This window comes from Durio zibethinus, chromosome 6, assembly GCF_047325235.1.
Source record: "Durio zibethinus cultivar Kanyao isolate XHJ-2024 chromosome 6, ASM4732523v1, whole genome shotgun sequence".
NCBI classification, from domain to species: Eukaryota; Viridiplantae; Streptophyta; class Magnoliopsida; order Malvales; family Malvaceae; genus Durio; species Durio zibethinus.
In genome coordinates, this window is record NC_143167.1 from 35,191,573 (window position 1) to 35,211,839 (window position 20,267).

Below are 20,267 nucleotides of genomic sequence, written 5' to 3' on the forward strand. Positions count from 1 at the left end.
TTAATTTATATGTTATTTTTTAATTAATTTTTTAAAATATATCACATATGTTATTTTACTAATTTTGTTCGTAAAATCTAGAAAGCTTACCGAAAAAATTTCTCCGTTTAAAATTCAGCATAAAAACAAACTATAAAAGCAAATGCAAAACCAAAATCACAGTAGTGAAAACCTAAAAATTGATATTGAGAAGGAAAATCGTAATTCCATTTATAAGGGAATGGCAATTAAGTAAATAAACTCGTTAAAAAACAGTAGACGAAAAGCGTCAAAAAGAGCAACTGCACAGGGACAAAGCCTTTTCTCTTTTCTCTTCTCTGCCCGAGTACACAGTGAAAACTGAAAAGAAAGAAATTTTTTTTTTTTTTTAAATTCCCGAATTTCTCTCTCTAAATACTCTCTTAAAGCCTTTTTATTTTTATTTTTTAATTTTCTGCTGACCTCTTACCTGTACTAAAGCTTCCTTCTCCAGTTACCGATACCCTTTCAAACATGTACAAATTTCTTTCTCTTATTGTTTATTTAACTTTGATCCAGCTCTATTATTTACATAATATTGTTGGCGTTGGGTCGGAATTTATTCATTAAAAAGCCTCTAAATGAAAGTTTGAAACAAACTTTGCCTTTTTCTCTTGGATTCCAGGTCAGTGTTTTGTTTCTTTTCCTTTTCTTTTTCTCGGTCAACTTTCCTAGGATTCCAAGCACGTCCTTATTTTATCTATTTGTGCTGTTTTTCTGTTTTTAAGGTGCTTTGATTGTTCATATCAGTTGCCTTTGTTTAGTTTAATTTTGGTATATTGTATTTTTTATCTGTTTGATTAGAGGGAAAATGTTGGCCTGGTAAGGAATAATATGAGGTTTATAGTTTAGATTGTTTAATTTTGTTTGGCAGTTTAGCGAAGCTAATGTCTAATCGATTTTATGGAAATGATAATAATGTAGAAGAAGCAAATTTGGAGTTAATTGGATTAGAATTTTGAAATTAATTAATATTTTTGTGTCTGCTGGTGATTAATGATCATTTGGAGAAAATTGATGTCGACTGACTTTTTTTTTTTTATTTCTATTTTGGTCTTTGCTTATTTAGTTATTTTGATATAGGCTGGGTGTGATGGCGAGTCGAGTGAAGGAAGACCAGAAAAATGAGCGAATAATTCGGGGTCTTCTCAAACAACCGGAGAATCGTAGATGTATTAACTGCAACAGTTTGGTATGATTTTATTTTTAATTGTTTTTCTTGTTTATGTGTTATTCCCATGATTGTAGTCAGAGAGCCAGCATTTGATATTTGATGATTGTACCATTGTATCCTGCTATAGAATGATGGAATAAAACGTTGTGAATTGTTCACCAAGTGCTTCTGGTTTTTGGATTTAGTTATAAATACACTTGGTTTTATATGTAGGCTTTGAATTGATTGCAAGTTTGCAACAGTGACGTTGATGAAATCATAAATGCTCATGGTCCTTTATGACTTGTTGTACAGAGTATAATATTGATAATTTCATATTTATATCCCTGCATACATGGAAAAATTAACTCAGGAATTTTGAAAAAAATGGAAAAAAGCAAGTTCTGCTTAGGGTGGTACTTATGACTAATGAGATGGGTTGTATATGTTTGAATATTGAATGGATTTGTCATAATAAAGTTTTGATGATTTCTGGAATATTCACTCTTAAACCTTTTTGGGGAGTTTTAGTTGTTCCATAAAATATTTGTTTGGATATCCTTCTGAAATGTTGCTTCTAGAAATTTCGTAATTGAAATATGTTTTTCCTAGCATTTCCTTATGCTAAATTGATTGTGATGTCCTTTAATGTGTAAATTGTGGAGTGCATATACTTTCTCTGCCATAGTGTTGTTATTTGCTAACTTGTCAGCTGAGCAGGGGCCTCAATATGTTTGCACTAATTTCTGGACACTTGTTTGCACCACCTGCAGTGGAATACAGTAAGTGTTCATGTTTTATTGGCACATTAAGTTTTCTTCACGTATTGGTTACTGATTAGCCTATATCTGGGACTTTATTGCCTCTATAATGTTAGTAGGTTTACTAAACTGGCTCCTGGTTTTATTTGTTTCCAGTCGGGAGTTCACACACAGAGTTAAATCAATTTCGATGGCTAAATTTACTTATCAAGAAGTTAGTGCTCTTGAAGAAGGGGGAAATCAGGTACAGATAAACCTTCTCTCTCTCTCTCTCTCTCTCTCTCTCATTCTTTCTTCCCTTGATAAATAAAAAGGAAAAGATTTTTTTCATGTATGTCTAATTTTCTTTTTTTATTTCTGATGTTCCAGTTTCTAATTTTGCTTTGTTCCTTTCTCTCACTTGCAGTGTGCAAAAAAAATCTATTTTAAAGAATGGGATCCGCAGCGTAATTCTTTTCCTGACAGCAGGTTATCAATAAAATATCCAACTTTTGGTTCTGTGCCTTCATTAGTTACCATGTTTCTGAGTTGAAGTTTTGTTGCCAGCAATGTCGAGAGGCTTCGGGACTTCATTAAGCATGTTTATGTGGATAGAAGATATAGTGGCAAGAGAAACTATGACAAGCCTCCACGAGGAAATATGGTAAGATACCTTTCCCTATTCCTATTTTCCATTGAATGTCATCAATTATAAAGTTTATGATATGATATGACAGATGGTGTAATTATATGTTAGATTCCTGCTTCCAGAGGAGAGAATTTTTAGATATCCTGATATTATTGACTCTACAACAGGAGAGTGTTGTATCATGATTTTTTTGAATTGTGCATTATGCAGGGTGACAAAGAAGACTTTTATGAGAATAGAAGGACAGATGGATATCAGGGAGGGTCCAGAAGTCCACAATGTGAGGATGCATACGAACGCCGTTACGGTGAAAGGTCCAGTCCAGGGGGAAGAAATGATGACAGAAATTCTTATGGTTATGATGAAAGTCGAAGTCGTGGATATGATCAAGAAAGTCGACGATATGGTGATTACAGAAGAAGTCCTGCTCATCCTGAGGTTGTCAATGACTGGCGTCAAGAAGATAGATTTGGTAATGGGAGGAAACCTGAAGACCATAGAATATCTGATGAAGATCCAAAGTTGGAAGGGAGGTCACCTGAGCAACCAAAAGATTTAGAGTCATCCAGTCCCCCGGTGGTTCGTCCTGTTAGAGAAATTTTGGATGAGAATGTAATACTCCTTTGTATAAGTGAACCTTCAAAGACAAATGGTGGAAGAACTGTTAATGGCCCTCAAGCACAGCGGGTAGTTTCTGCCATGTGCTATGTAACAATAGTTTAATGTTATGGTCAGGGTTTTGTTTTTGGTTTAATTTGATATGTTCACAAATCTTTCTTTGTTTTTTGTCCTCTTCAGATCCTGTAAAAAGATAGCTTTTCATCTTTTCTCCCCATTAAAAGTAATTTATTTTTGTTTTAGCATTATGCCATTTTGAATTCATGCAAAAGCCTATAGTTTTGACGTGATGCCTTTTATAACCACTTGACACAGTCTCATTCGGTTTAAATTTACTTTTTCTCCTCTATTTCTGTAATTGTAGTCAGATTATTTGTCCTACTTTTAGTTTGACTTAGTTCTTATCCTGTTGGGATTCCAGCTATGCTATCTGATTTTCTTTAGTTGACAACCTTTTATTGGAACCACCGGGTAGTGTGTTTAGGAAGTGATTCTATTCCAGCCACAGTGATTGATATTCCATGCCATTAATAATGACAATTTTCTGAGTTATGCTGCACCAGCACTTCTACAATGTTTGACATCATAATTATATGTTGAAGTTTGATAAAGTTGTACCAAATAAAATCATAGCATGTTTGGCTTTCCATAACAAGTTCTTTGCAGTTGTTTTGTGGTTGATCTGTTGATTCTTTTGCATCTTTAGGTCTTCTCTCGTTCATGTGTGATTCATGTGCATGTTTAGTAGAATATTGGTATAACTTGGGTGTCAATTGTCACCAAAATTAATGAAATTTTATTGCTGTTAAAAAATCATCAATCTAGAACTTTGCATGGCCGTTTATTAAGATTCTTTCCTTTTCTCATGATTGTACGAGAAAAAAGATCTTTTACTGTCATTCTTTATTTTTTTCAATTTTCTGTGGGTAAAGAAAAAGGAAATGGACTTGCTGTTGTATTCTTCTAGCAGAGAACTGCATCTTCTAGCAGCTTGGGATCTACTAGCGGGCATCCAGCAGAAGTCAAGTTGGAAATGACTGGGAGCTTAATTGATTTTGATACTGATCCTGAACCTCCAGTAGCTTCTGCAATACCTCAGACTCAACAAGCAAGCATGACACAATCTATTGTGCAGCCATCTAGTTCTTCCAATGACAACAATTGGGCCTCTTTTGATTTTGTCCTTCAGACAAATGTTTCTCAGGCTCCTTAGAACGTGAACACCCTGAACTCTGTTCTTTCTCAATTGTCAGTTCCACCATCTGTACCTGGTCATCTATCTGGAGTATCTAGTGGTATTGGTGGTCAGGTACCTGCTTCTGTGGTCAATGTGAATGTAGCACCTCCTGGTGGAAATTCCTATGTTACATTCACAGGGCAGATCCAAACATTACCCTTTCATGCTGCTGCTCCTGCAGCTGCACCAGTTAGCAATTTCTCAACATTGCCTCCTACTGGTGCTTTGACAGCTGCTGCTGGATTAACACCTACAATGTCTGTCAGCAGTGGTAGTTCCCAGGTCAGTGTTAATAATGCTGGACAATGGCCTAATATGCAGCACCAACAGACTTCTTTTTTCTCTGCAGCTTGCAGTCTGTCTACTACCCGACAATTTATGCCACCTGTTGATGGAGCTTCAACCAATCAGGTGGGAAGTATTTTCTAGTTTTCTCATGTTTTGTGTTATTTATAGATGGTTGACTCATTGTTCACCTAATGTCATCTTGCACCTTTTTGGCAGCCCCGGAATTTTGCTGCTTCCCAACATATAAGGGATCTTTGAGTGCAGCAGTTGGACAAACACCTCAAGCTGTCTCAAAATATGTCCAGGATGTCACTTCTACTGCTGCATCACAGCCTCCCCCTACAGAAACAAAAGCAAGTGGAAGAAAAGAACTAACTGCACTAATTTCTTTTTAGACCAAGGATATTGTAGTTTTGTTGTGAGGATTATTTATTGTGTTAGCTTCTTGTTCTTTGCAGGATCTATTTACAGCAACCTATCCTTCCTATCCTGCAGCTGCACCAGTGTGGCAAACTGGCCCCCCACATGGGATGGGGTTCACAATGCAATATAATACTGCAATGGTACTGTTAATCTCAAGAGCTATTAGGTTCATGAGTTCATTCTTTCTTACTTAACTGCCTGCCTAGTTACTTGATGAATCACTTAATGGTTCTGTGTTCATTTTGTTGTTACAGCCAATGACTGCTTTTCCACTGTCATCAAGGTCAATAAACCCATTCGATCTTGGTGGTGAAGCACCTTCGGTTCAAACTCAAACAGTATGTTATCCACTTCTTTTGAACTTTTTCATTTCTTGTGGGACTCACTTGGTCCTATTGGGGTTAAGAATTCTGTGATAAAAAAATGACAGATTTATAATGCTGCCATGCTTGTCTTGTACATCTGCATAGAATTTAAGTCCCTTTGTAAAATTTAGGTAATAGAGAGATAGAAAACAGGTTATTGTTTAATTTCTTCATGCTATGCTTGATTTTGTTAGCTGACCCTGTGAGGAACTCGGGTGTTTATTTGACTTTGTATATCATAACTGTCTAAACTGGATTTTCTGGTTGATGATCTTGAAGATGACAAATACCATATGAGTGCGATTTTGCCTGTTAGTTTTGGAGATGCTTGATCAATTCATCAAATAACCACACTTCCCAACCTACTTTCACTTTTTGAAATTCCAAAGCAAAGTTATTTGTCCTTGAACTTATCCAGGAGTTGCACATGTATTGTTTTTCACAATCTTCTTTATCTTGTGTTGCTTGTGGTGCAGTTTCCTTCAATAGCTTCCTTACAAGGAGCCCTACCAAATGTGCCAACTTCTGGTCTAGTGCGCACTTCTAGCCTTGGTCCTCCATCCTCAGCATGGATGTCACCTCAGTCTTTACCTTATGCATCAGGGATGCCATTGCAGTCACTGCTCTATGCATCAGCAGTGCCACAAAGTAAAGCTTTTTAATTCCCTTCTTTCAGTTTATCTTTATTTTGCTCCTTACTGTGCTGAATTCTTCAAAAACTTTCAGGGCCATGCCCGGGAGCACAATTACCTAGTAACTTACCACCTTTCAGGTAAATCATTTCTCATTTCTTAAGATTAACTTTTAACCATACAATCATTGTAAAGGAGGGAAAAGAGAGAAAGAGAGAGATGCTGCAGTTACTTGAAGTTTCATGTATTCTCAGGCAGTCTTGATATGCATTCATGTCTTTGTCTTCTCCTCTTCACTAAACGTGTTTGCACATACACTTTCCTATGTGGGTTTAAATGTTTCCTATTGTTACTGCACAAGACTAGAAAATTGCCATTTTTCGTTAAAATTATTGTTATGTTCCATGTTGTGGCTTGGATCTTGGTTATTGATTGTGTCTCCAGTTGCTGATTACTGTGTGATAACTTTTAAGTTTATTCTAGGTTTATATTTCTAATCTATGAACTATTCTTTGCTTTGCAGCCATCAAATTGGCGGCATTGGCAGTGAGGCATCTTTTGGTGTTGTAAATACTAATCAACAGGTGGCTGGTAGATTCTCAGCACCAACTACCCCACAGCCTTTCTCTTCTGTTGGGGGCAACAACCCATTTGGCTGAACATAAAGAACAAAGCTTCCCGGACCCCATGTCTCATGTCTGGTTAAGCATCCTCTTGTTGCTACCTGTTAAATTGATGGGTGGAAAGTTTTGGTTTTAGTTCAAATGATCCAAGCCCTAGCATAGATGGTCCCATGTTCATTTCCGTGTACTAGGATCTGACATGCATACTAGCCATAGATAAATAGTTTCATGCTCACAGAGACAGAGAGAGAGAGAGAGAGAGAGGGATGCAAGCTCAGATTTGCAAGGGTACTTACAGATAAGCTTGTGGGAATCCCCTTTTTTTTTTTCTTTTTTGTGCAGATATGATTTTTATTGTAATTTCTATCGAGTGATCTGTGTTTGCCTAAAAATTGTTTTTTTGTTCCCCTATGTTGTATGATTTTGCAGTCTCTGAATGACTCTGGTCAACCAATTCCGAGTATGTGAGCTTTTTTAAAGTTGTCAAATTTGTGACTTTGTAATGTAATATATTATTGATTATTGAGATTATTTTGAAGAATTTGCAACCGGCATTTCGTCTGTCCCATTAACCTCATCAATACAAATTCATATTATTCAGATTATCTTAAATTAAACATAAAAATATAAATAAAACGGACATGCGATTACAAGTAAACAAAACGAAATGGATTGGTTATTGACTAAATTTAGCACATTGAACCTTTCATCCACATACTGACCTAAGCATACATATGGTTTTTGTTTTGGTCTAAACATACATATACTCTCTCATAGAATATGGATTTACTTGTATCCGTATAAGAGTTACGTTTTTTTTATTACATAAAAATTGACTAATTATAAGTATTATAAATTTAATTTTATCAATGACACTATCATTCGCAATCAAATAATAAATGGTATTAAGCTAGGACTAGTTATGTATATGGAGAAAAAAAAAAAAAAAAACTAGCTCTGTTTGAATACGTCTACCAAAGAATTTTTCAGTTCAAAAGTAATTTAGTTGGTAGGAGTAAATTTTTTCTAAATTATATTACCATTCGATTTTCTTTTTTTTTTTTTTTTTTGGTGAAAACATTCATTTCTTTGTCAAATTGCTTTCAATCACATTTTTTTGGTTAATTTTTCTTTAAATTGCATTTGATCTTTATAATAATATTTTGAGACTAAAATCTTGAATACCAAAGTAACCAACAACTTACCATGCGGATTTTCCGATTCAAATTTTGAATTACAAGGAAAAAAAGTCGGAAGAAATTTCGAACTTTTCACTTCTATTTTTGTATTTTGATTCTTTGCTAACCTTGGACCCTTCAAAAAAAGTTATTGTAAAATTGAGGGAGTTGGTATTTTAACGTTATATTTGGATAAATATTAATAAAAAAAATAACAATAAATTTTATTTTAAAAAAAATAACAATAATTTTTTTTTTAAAAAAATAATACATGTAATTCTTGTTTGAATAATTAAAATTAATACAAGAAAGAAAAAGTAAAGAATTTTAATAACCATCGGATAAAAAATGTAAAAGAAAGGAAATTATTCATTATAATAATTTTTTTCTAATTATAACCTTTTATTACTTGTAATTTTAGAACACTCATGATCATAATGTATTCGTTTGTCTGATCTCATAATTGTTACTATATCAATGATTTTTAATCAAGTGAAATAAAAAGATATTTTACAAACATACATTGATGAATTTTAAGTTAATTTGTCATCTCGTAAACTCAAAAAATATATCTATTCATATTTAATCATTTATCGAAATCAAATTAACAAAAAATTATAAAAAATTTTTATATTAGAAGAGATATGTGAAATTTACTTAAAAAAAGAGATATCTTTGAAAAAATTACAGGATGATTATAATATATTTATATTTTTTTATTAAATTTTTATTATTAATAAAAAGATGAACATAATAATTTTTTTATAAAAAATATTTAAAAAATTTTTTTTTTTCTCTAACTTTTCTTTCAAATTAAGATATTAAAAAAATTAAATTTACAAAGAAAACTAAAGGTTATTTAATTCTCACCTATTTTTTTTTTCTTTAAATTAAAATTTTATCCGAACAACAAAAGAAGATTTTATTTCCTTTATATTCCTTTACTTTACTTTCCTTTTCTTCCTCTCCCCTTAATCTAAAATACAATGTAAATTTCCTATTGAACCACTCTGTTTTCAGAGGAAGTAGACCAACCCAAATGTAACTTTCCCAAGGGTTGATGCTCTTTTTTTCGATTGTTTACATCTTCCTTCAGTTGTATATTTATAAATATTAATAGGCATTTTGCTTGACAAATTCCAATATAATTTTGTATTTTTCCTATTCCCACTTTGAGCTCAGACAGAGGATTGATAATCGATTTTGTCTCCAGCTAGGCAAAAGAATTGGACGTAGCTGTTGCTCCAGCTCTGGTCAGTTTAAGCAATGCTTGCTACTACGCTTCAATTCATTCTATCTGCAAAGTAGACTGGTAACATTTATGTAACAAGGGGTCGGAGCGACTGCCAAAAGAATTTGAACACCTTTCATAAAAAGCTTTTCATGCAAGTCGTTCAGTCGTTTGTCTGCACCTCAATATAACAGAAGCAACCAGCATCCACACTGCAACATAATAATATCTTACTGTATCAGTATGACGGTCTTATTGGCTAATCTCCTACTCCAGTCTTTAAGAATCTTTCTAATTATGCATTATTTTTTATAGCTTAGCCTTTCAATCATCATTAAAAGCATCTGAAAGTCAAGGGAACGTCTTGTTTTTCATTATATCTTTGGAGAAAAGGAAATCTCTATGCATGACAATAGCCCTGGCAATATGTGGATAAGTTTCATGTCAAATCTAGTTATAATTAAGTACTTACGGTAAACACACACGGCTAGCCATTCATTCACTATTCTGACCCAAGTGCTGGTATTGTCCATCTGCAAAAGAGTAACGGAGTAAAGATATTACATCCTTCCCATTACCAAAAAAGTTGCTCTGTCTTTATGAGCTTGCTAATCACCGTGGAACATACATTTAAGATGTTACTAAGAAGTCATTAGTCATCAAGAAGACAGATTTTGCTAGCATCTCGTAATCTAGTATGATGAGTATCAAGAAGACAGATTTACTCATCTTTTAGCAACACTTGTGAAGAAATAAATATCCAAAATTCATTATAAATCAAACTTCAAACGCATGAAGCAACAATTACAGAAATAATATGGAAAAGAAGAAGACATACTTTTTAATAGTATGATGAGTATTCCAGCCAATCAATGGCATTGCGAAGTACATTGTTCCAGTGGCAAAAACAAAGTGGAAGAAACCGTAACCATATGGTACGGCATCTTCAGCAGGTGCTTCCTTTTTCCTGAACTGCAGCTGTTGTGAGACGCATTCTCATGGAAAGAGGAGATACCCGTTAAACATTTATGAAAGTAGGGGAACAAAACTGAAAACATTGGGAGTCCATTCCGGTAGAAAATGTAGCAATAACCATAGCCAGTAGCGCAACGACAAAGCTCTAATAAAGAGAGTTACAATGAAATGTTATTTGTCAAAAACCTCTGTAAAAGATTCATATGTGAAGGTTCTAGATGGGGAAAATACAAGCACTTCTTTCCTATATGGATTATAAGAGGTTGAGTTGCAATGGTTACATGAGCAGTCATCAGTAATTTGTTCAAAACTTTTAATAGATTTGAAAAGAATGAAATATTACTATGATTGTGAGCCAATCTGTTTTGTTTGAAGCCTCTGCCTTCCTGTTGCAACTTTCCCCTTCAGGTTCACTGCAAACACATAAATGGAATAAAGTTTGAAATTCAATAAACCAACTATATATTGAAGTAAAGAGTTACCTAGAAAAAACTGATAGTCCCTGCAAACTTAGGAGATTTAAAGACTAATGTATTCAATTAATGAAATTATGAACACAAGTACTTTATCTACTTCATTTTAGCAATAGATAATACACTACTTTAGATTCTCATTATTATTAATTGGTCATATTGGCACAGAAGGTGGTAAGACTATATATGTTCTATTTTCTCAAGGTGGTTTCAGAACTCAAGGGGATTGTTCCATAGGTGCACATTTTGATTGAACACTAGTTTTAGTGGATGCAATTCATAACCATAATGTTAGGAAATTACCACGGCTCTAATACCATTTGTTGGAGATCACAATAGTTTTGATACCACTTGTTGGGAAATCAACATACACACACAGCATCCACGCGTAAAATAGGAAGTTCAAATCAAGAATAAGAATATAAAAATATATTTGTTTTGGCATAACTCAAATTGATCTACTCTAAATCTAATCCACTAACAAATAAATTTTTACAACTGTAAGACTTTTAGAATGAGAAAATCTCAAAAAACTCTTTACTTAAAACTTAACCTAAAACCCAATTACACTCTTCTAATAGCCTACTCATTTAGCTATTCTCTTGGTGTCTAACCATCTGAGATGACCAAACCGAAACCAAAACATCTTATTTATAATGGTGAAATCTTTTATACATTTACTAAACTCTCGAAGTGGGATATAAGACAAAAACAAAACTCTTATAACTTTAGATATGAGATTTTGAGATTCAAGGCAAATCCCAACAAATCTTTCCTTGACTTGAATCTCTAAACACTTCAATAGAATCTATAAAGTTAACATGCTTACCTTACAAATCTTCCCTTGACTTGAATCTCTAAACACTTCAATAGAATCTATAAAGTTAACATGCTTACCTTTCTTCTTTTCTTTCATCACAGGGATCCCAGCAACTGAGCTTCCATCAAGCATGTATAAGTAAATTTTGACCCAACTGTCTTGTAGAATCACATTATCATTTTTGTACACTTTCAACCAATCATTATTACCATAGTATGTGTACCCCCAAGAAGTTAACTCACCCAAAACAATTAAATTATAGCTACAACTCGATACATATCTTACACGATGAAGCATCCTAACAATACCATTATGAAATCTAAGGCAAACATTTCCAATGCCTTGAATCTGCACATTTTTGTTGTTAGCAATCACAATATCCCCATACTTCTCATTCTCATCCAACTTCACAAAGCAACTTCTATCATTGCAAACATGAACTATGGCAGCAGAATCTAAAACCCAACGTTTATCACCTTTCAAAGTTTGAGTCTCATGCACACAAGTTGTTAAAACGACATCATCATCATCAGACACGACAGCAGCAGTATCACTATTTTTTTCATCCGATTTTTTCTCATCATTCATCTTTTTTAAAGCAGCCATATCTCTTATCAGCTTTTTACAACGTACTTGGATATGTTCATTTTTGTCACAATAATAACATTCTATATCACTATAATCTTTGTCTCTTAACTTGAATCTCTCTCTTGATTTATTAATCCTTTTTTGAGTCCTCTTTCGATCAAAATCCTTTATAGTTAGTGTACTCTCCCTAAGTGATGAGTTCTGTGCTCCCATAAACCTTTTGTTCTCACGTAACAAGGCAATCACATCATCCAACTTCAAAGTAGACTTACCCACCAACAAAGTCTGAACTAAAGGTCTATAAGACTTGGGCAAAGATGACAACAAAATTAAAGCCTTCTCTTCAATTTTTAACTTATCAACAAAAATTGTCAGTAATTGAGAAACCAATTTATTAAACTCATTTAGGTGATTATGAAGACTCGTATCTTATTTCATCTTCAGAGAATACAGATTCATATTCAAATATAATCTATTAGTTAATAACTTCGATGCATAAATACCCTCAAGCTTATCCAATAAACTCTTTGAAATACTTTCAGTCAACACACTATACTTTACTTTTAGGGCTAATGCCAATCTAATAGTACTAACAACATTTTTTTGAATTCTATTTCAATTACCGTCAGACATTCCTTTATACTTACTACTCTCTAATGCCTGATCCAACCTTTGTTGTACTAATAGATCTTGAATCGTACTTGCCATAACATAAAATTACTCTTTCTATCAAATAACGAAATCTCAAACTTAGGTATAGGCATACTAGACATACCTTCTTCAAACATATTGAAATATTATTTCACGATCTCTTGGGTTAGCACATGAACCTCAAACCTCACTCTGATACCACTTGTTAGAAAATTATCACAGTTCTGATACCACTTGTTGGGGATCACGATAGCTCTGATACACTTGTTAAGAAATCAACATGCATACATAGCACTCACGCATAAAATAACAAACTCAAATCAAGAATAAGAACACACAAATATATTTGTTTCGACTCAACTTAAAATGGCCTATTCCAAACCTAATCCACTAGCAAATAAATTTTTACAAATGTGAGACTTTTAGAATAAGAAAAGTCTCTAAAAATTTTTTATTTAAAATTTAACCCAAAATCTAATTACATCATTTTGATAGTCTACTCACCTAGCTATTTTCTATGTGTCTAACTATTTAGGACACCAAACCAAAATTAAATCATCTTATTTATAAAGGTGAAGCCTTTTATACCTTTATTAAACTCTCGATGTGGGATACAAGACAAACTTAAAACTCTTATAACTTTTGATATGAGATTCTGAGATTCAATATAAATCCTAATAGATCCTTATTTGACTTGAATCTTTAAACACTTCAATAGAAGCTGTAAAGCTAACACGATTACCTTTCTTCTTTTCTTTTATCACAGGGATCTCAGCAACTGAGACTCTATCAAGCATGTACAAGTGATTTTTGATCTTATTCTTTTGTAGAATCACACTATCATTCTTGTACACTTTTAACTAATCATTACTATCATAGTATGTGTACCTTCAAGAAGCTAACTCATCTAAAATAATTAAATTATAACTACAACTTGGTACATACCTTACATGACGAAGCATCCTAACAACACCATTATGAGATCTAAGGCAAACACTTTTAATGCCTCGAATCTGTACCTTTTTGTTGTTAGCAATCACAATATCCCTATACTTCTCATTCTCATCCAACTCTACAAAAAGAACTCTTATCATTGTAAACATGAACTGTGATAGCAAAATCTAAAACCTAACCTTTATCACCTTTCAAAGTTTGAGTCTCATCCACACAAGTCATTAAAACGACATTATCATCATTAGATACGACAGTAGCAGTATCACTTTTTTCTTCATTCAATTTTTTTTTATCATTCATCTTTTTGAAAGCAGTCATATTTATTCTCAACTTCTTACAATGCATTTAGATATGTCCATTTTTACCACAATGATAATATTTATATCATTATAATCGCTGTTTCTTAACTTGGATCTCTCTCTTGATCTATTAATCTTTTTTTGAGTCTTCCATCGATCAAAATCCTCTACAACTAATGTACTCTCTCCAAGCGATGAGTTCTGTGGTTTCATAAACCTTTTGTTCTCATGTAATAGGACAATCACATCATCCAACTTCAATGTAGACCTTCCCACCAACAAAGTCTGAACTAAAAGTTTATAAGACTTGGGTAAAGTTGATAGCAAAATTAAAGCTTTCTCTTGTTATTAACAGAAATTATCAGTAATTGAGAAACTAATCTATTAAACTCATTTAGGTGATTATAAAGACTCGTACCTTCTTTCATCTTCAGAAAATACATATCCATTTTCAAACATAATCTGTTAGTTAATGACTTCGATGCATAAATACCTTCAACCTTATCCCACAAACTCTTCGGAGTACTCTCAGTCAACATATTATATTTTACCTTTGGGGCTAATGTTAACCTAATAGTACTAACAGCTTTCTTCTGAATTATATTTCAATTACCGTAAGATATTCCTTCAAGCTTACTACTCTTTAATGCTTGATCTGACCTTTATTGTACTAACAGATCTTGAATCATACTTTATCATAACATAAAATTACTATTTTCATCAAATAACAAAATCTCAAAATTAGGCATAAGCATACTAGACATACCTTTTTTAGACATATTAAAACATTGCTTCACGATCTCTTGGGCTTGCCCATGAACCTCCAATCTCACTATGATACCACTTGTTAGAAAATTACGACAGCTCTGATACCACTTGTTAGGGATCACGATAATTTTGATGCCACTTGTTGGAAAATCAACATGCACATATAGCACCCACGTACAAAATAGCAAGCTCAAATCAAGAATAAGAACACACAAATATATTTGTTTCAACTTAACTCAAAATGGTCTACTTCAAACCTAATCCACTGATAAATAAATCTTTATAACTGTAAGACTTTCAGAATGAGAAAAGTCTCTAAACATTTCTTACTCAAAACTTGACCAAAACACAATTACACCCTTTTAGTAGTCTACTCACCTGATATTCTCTTTATGTCTAACCATCTGGGACTACAAAACCAAAACTAAAATCAAAACATCTTATTTATAAAGGTGAAACCTCTTATACCTTTATTAAACTCCCATGTGGGATACAAGGCAAACTTAAAACTCTTATAACTTTCAATGTGAGATTATGAGATTTAAGGTAAATCCCAACAAATCCTTCTTTAAGTTGAATATCTAAATACTTCAATAAAATCTGTAAAGCTAACACGATTACCTTTCTTATTTTCTTTCATCACAGGGACCCCAACAATTGAGACTTCATCAAACATGTACAAGTGATTTTTTATCCTATTTCTTTGTAGAATCACACTATCATTTTTGTACATTTTCAACCAATCATTACTACCATAATATGTGTACCCTCAAGAAGCTAACTTATCCAAAGTAATTAAATTATAGCTACAACTCGGTACATACCTTACATGATGAAGCATCCGAACAACATCATTGTGAGATTTAAGGCAAACACTTTTAATGCTCGAATGTACGCCTTTTTGTTGTTAGCAACCACAATATCCTCATACTTCTCATTCTCATCCAATTTCACGAAGCAACTCTAATCATTGTAAACATGAATTGTGATAGTAGAATCTAAAACCCAACCTTTATCCCCTTTCAAAGTCTGAGTTTCAACCACACAAGTCGTTAAAATGACATCATCATTATCATCAGACACGACAGCAACGGTATTATTCTTTCCTTCATTTGATTTTTTTTCATCATTCGTCTTTTTGAAAGCAGTCATATCTCTTATCAGCTTCTTACAACACACTTAGATATTTCCATTTTTACCATAATAATAACATTTTATATCACTATAATATTTTTCTCTTGACTTGGATCTCTTTCTTGATCCATTAATCTTTTTTTAAGTCCTCCCTCGATCAAAATCCTCTATAGCTAATGTACTCTCCCCATGTGATGAGTTTTATGGTTCCATAAACCTTTTGTTCTCACATAACAGGGTAATCACATCATCCAACTTCAAAGTAGATCTACCAACCAACAAATTTTGAACTAAAGGTCTATAAGACTTAGGTAAAGATGATAATAAAATTAAAGCCTTCTCTTCTTATTAACATAAATTGCCAGAATTGAGAAACCAATCTATTAAACTTATTTAGGTGATTATGAAGACTCGTACCTTCTTTCATCTTCAAAAAATATAGATCCATCTTCGAACATAATTTATTAGTTAACGACTTTAATGCATAAATACCTTCAAGCTTATCCCATAAACTCTTCGAAGTACTCTCAGTCAACACATTATATTTTACGTTTAGGGCTAACGCCAATCTAATAGTACTAACATGTTTCTTTTGAATTCTATTCCAATTACTATCAAATATTTCTCAGGTTTACTAGTCTCTAACACTTGATCCAACCCTTATTGTACTAATAGATTTTGAATCGTACTTTGTTATAATATAAAATTACTCTTTCCATCAAATAACGAAATCTCAAACTTAGGCATAGGCATACTAGAGATACCTTTTTCAAACATCTTGAAACACTGTTTCACAATCTCTTAGGCCAGCCCATGAACCTTGAATCTCGTGTTGATATCACTTGTTAGGATATCACGACAGCTCTGACACCACTTGTTGAAAAATCAACATGCACACGTAGTCCCACGCATAAAATAGCAAGCTCGAATAAAAATAAAAATAAAAATAAATTTGTTTTGGCCTAACTCAAAATGACATACTCCAAACCTAATCCACTAACAAATAAATCTTTACAATTGTAAAATTTTTAGAATGAAAAAAGTCTTCAAAAATTTTTTAATCAAAACTTAATCCAAAACCCAATTACACTCTTTTAATAACATACTCACCTAACTATTTTTTTTATGTCTAACCATCCGGAACTACCAAATCAAAATCAAAACATCTTATTTATAAGGGTGAAATCCCTTATACCTTTATTAAACTTTTGATGTGGGATACAAGACAAACTCAAAACATTTATAACTTTGAATGTGAGATTCTGAGATTTAAGGCAAATCCCAACATATGAAATGTAAATAAATGCATTCTAAAATCTCTAAAACTGATTAATTTTGATCCCAAAAGCTTAAAATCATGCCTTCGAATGGCACACCAACAGATGAATACCACATAAAGCCCCATGAGCCCTGGAGTCAAGTAGCCAGCATTGACCTGTTTCAGAAAGAAATCATGCGTTTGATTACCGATCATGTTATAGCATTAACGAAATTAAAAGCCAGGAGTAACCAGAACATACTTTAGGGTGGAGGGAAACACTGGCCAGTAGCTGTAGGAGTACCAGTGTCCACGTGATGAAAAAAATGTTAAGGAGGCAGGACGGCTTTGGTGCATACCAGATGTACATCATGATGATCCCCACTATGCATATAACATATGCAGTAGTTGCAGGTAACATCATATGGATGTGGCCGCAGAAGAAGTAAATTTTTTTCAGGATTAAAACCAAAATACAAGCCATAGAGTAAATAGCTAAATTTCTTTCAAAGCCATAGAAAAAGAGGTTTATATTGCAAAATGTGTGTTAGTTTATTTTGAACTATTGTGGGAAATATCAGTATTCAAAAGAAGCAGATTATTTCTATTATTTCGGATTCTTTGGATGGTAAAATGAAAACTTCATTTATCCCAAAAAAAAAAAACAATATTTAACAGGAACCACAAAGTTCATATTCCTCAATTAAACAGTTGTGCAAATGCAGCATAGATGTGATCCAAAGAAAATGGCTGCACAAGTTTGAATAATGTTCGAAGCCATAACATTAAAGAGATTCAAAAATGTGATTTAACAGAGTACATAAAATAGTTCTAATCAGTTCACATCTTGAACTCGACCAGTCATAAACTCTTATTTCTATGATTAGTGCAGCAACAGAAAACATGAAATAAGAATTCAGATTAAAGAATTTGCTTTAATTTTCAGGTTAGAACTTTAGAGCTGATTAATTCTTACATTCTATCATTCTTTTAAGCAGGTGAGAGATCAAACTATTCAGAACATTGTACATTTACAGATGATTCATATGAAAAATGCACATATGTAAAGGTCAAAAGAAAAATTGTAATGGTTGTCTCATTGTTTGAAATTTAAGAAAATGGTTTCCATTCCCTAAAAGCATCTGATGACACTGTGAGATGCTTTTGCCAATTTTCCAAGAATTTAGCAAAATGAAAAGTAATATTTTTTTTGGGAAAATTATCTAATAAGAACAAAATTAAGCTCATTATTTCAGGCTCTTCCAAGGGATGAGTCTTGCCATCTTTCTGTATTTTTATCAGATCGACAACAGTCATTCAGCCATGTAATGAAACTGATTATGCTTACTAGCTGAACTAGGAGAAAGACCCTGAAAATATAAGCAGAAAGTCCTTAAACAATAAGATTCACTCTTCAACTTCCCGAACAGACTATTCCAATAAGTTTGTACATGTTTTATACGGAGGAATTTATAACAGGAATCTATGATACCACGTAGCCGGCACCAAAATGTGCAATCTCCCCTGCCAATAAAGCAATGCAAGGAAAAAAGAGGAAAATAACACAACGTATTAGAGCTTTGGTGTCAATTAGAGCAAAATAAAAACAGATGCTTAAGTACTAGGGTTAATCATTAAAAGAGGGGGGAAAAGAGAGAATGATGGATGACTTTGGAGAATAGAACACGAACCATATATCTGTATGATGAAAGTAGGAACCAAAAAGGAGGTAACCGTCAAGGCAATCCAGAGGCCAATCTTTGCAGACCACCATCCAGAATGCCATGAGTCTCTGCAATTGTACAACCTTGGGGTACCAGCAGTTGAAAGAAACATTATGAAATAGAATGCCCAAAATTAAATTAAGGAACAATGCAATGAAAAAAACTAAAAGGTGCAACTACAATTTGTCTAAAGTTTACACATCATGCATTGTTGCAAAACAATGATAATTCTAGATATACTTAGGCTAAAGCTTATCTTCTTTACAATTTATCATTAAACTGAAATTTTATACTCTTTGGTTTCATGTTTGGCCATGATCATATCTCTAAGTTCATTTCAGGTTTCTTTCTCCAAAAGTCAGCATGATTTATAAACCTTAAGCAAGCTTAAATCGAGAAATGTATCCTATAGACCAAAACAGATATAATCTCCTTTCATATTTTTTACTCTATGTTTTCCAAAAAGCTTCACTGTTTATGAGAAATTCGAATCACTCATATTCATTTGTGAAGTTGTTCATTTCGATCCAGAAAATAACTTTTGGATGGTTGCTCCATATTTTTATTTTCTTCTTCGTCATCATCTTAAAGGTTTGACAAGAGAGCAACTTGTTAGGCCCTTCTCTTCAGCATTATGATATTTGACATTCTACATCTACCTGTTGAGCTCAGAAATGCCATCATTATCAACAATTTTTTTTTAAAAAGATCGATCATTGTGACTCAAGATCCAAAACATCCCAAGCTCACACGTAGTACTCCTTCAGCGCCCAAACAACCACGGCCACCTTGGCAATTCCTTAGTTCTGCAACCACATTGCCACACATATGCTGATTAACATTATTATCATCGAGCTCTAGCCTAAGCAGAAACTGAAACTCAAAATGCATACGAGTGATTCGTAAGTTGGATATGAACTATGAAGCAGCAAATAGAAAAGCATGTATTGTAATTCATATATCATTTGACGAACAATGTAGCTACAAACAAGAAATCTTACTTTCCATTTCTGGGATGGCGTTACGGCCATAATCTCGGACAGTCCAAGCCAGTAAATTTGAAACTAGAAAGATCAATGCATAGACATATCTAGCCATCCATGGATTGGAGCCACTCCTGAACTGGCTAAACCAGGAGTCATCCTTAAGAACTCCATGCCTCTCATTACGGTTAGTTCCTAAACCGCACTCCATTTCACTTTTTAGACCCACACCTACACTTGCGACTCTTCGTCACATTACAGATTCAATGTTCCAAGAAAGTAGAAAACCAGTAGATTCCAGTTCACAGAAAAACTGAAAATCATATTATCTGTACTCTAAAAAAAATAAAGAAGAAAGCAATAAAAAACGGTAGCATTAATATAATCATTGTTTTGTCCTAGCGGACCGCTGGCACTTGGCACTTAAATGTCAAAAGGTAAAATTGTCGAAAATCGTACTCGTAAGAAAATTGGATTTGGGCTTA

The 20,267-nt window shown here is 33.3% G+C and overlaps 1 protein-coding gene and 1 pseudogene across 2 annotated transcripts; one reads left to right on the forward strand and one right to left on the reverse strand.

The window, feature by feature from the left end:
- The first annotated feature begins 734 nt into the window (after positions 1-734).
- LOC111286271 (uncharacterized) lies at positions 735-7,157 on the forward strand (annotated as a pseudogene). Its single transcript, XR_016343295.1, has 14 exons — positions 735-840; positions 1,102-1,210; positions 1,892-1,953; positions 2,089-2,176; positions 2,339-2,400; positions 2,479-2,575; positions 2,771-3,247; positions 4,149-4,826; positions 4,920-5,110; positions 5,162-5,266; positions 5,381-5,464; positions 5,968-6,139; positions 6,218-6,263; positions 6,647-7,157. The product of XR_016343295.1 is annotated as an uncharacterized LOC111286271 (transcript).
- A 2,148-nt stretch (positions 7,158-9,305) lies between these two features.
- On the reverse strand, positions 9,306-20,020 carry LOC111284519 (uncharacterized). Its single transcript, XM_089761610.1, has 12 exons — positions 19,801-20,020; positions 19,532-19,605; positions 18,767-18,926; positions 18,576-18,599; positions 18,357-18,446; positions 17,338-17,510; positions 17,179-17,252; positions 10,474-10,543; positions 10,180-10,275; positions 9,990-10,133; positions 9,628-9,688; positions 9,306-9,367 (listed from the first exon to the last, which is right to left on the reverse strand). The coding sequence occupies exons 1-12, from the start codon at positions 19,991-19,993 to the stop codon at positions 9,306-9,308; spliced, it is 1,221 nt and encodes a 406-aa protein (XP_089617736.1). The 5' UTR covers positions 19,994-20,020.
- Between the last annotated feature and the right edge of the window lie 247 nt (positions 20,021-20,267).

Coding starts and splice junctions, on each gene's coding strand:
- LOC111284519 (XM_089761610.1), bottom strand. CDS start 19,993: ATGGAGTGCGGTTTAGGAACTAACCGTAATGAGAGGCATGGAGTTCTT. Junction 18,600..18,766: donor TTTCATCATACAGATATATG/GTTCGTGTTCTA, acceptor CTTTATTGGCAG/GGGAGATTGCACATTTTGGT. Junction 18,447..18,575: donor GATTGCACATTTTGGTGCCG/GCTACGTGGTAT, acceptor CTTATATTTTCA/GGGTCTTTCTCCTAGTTCAG.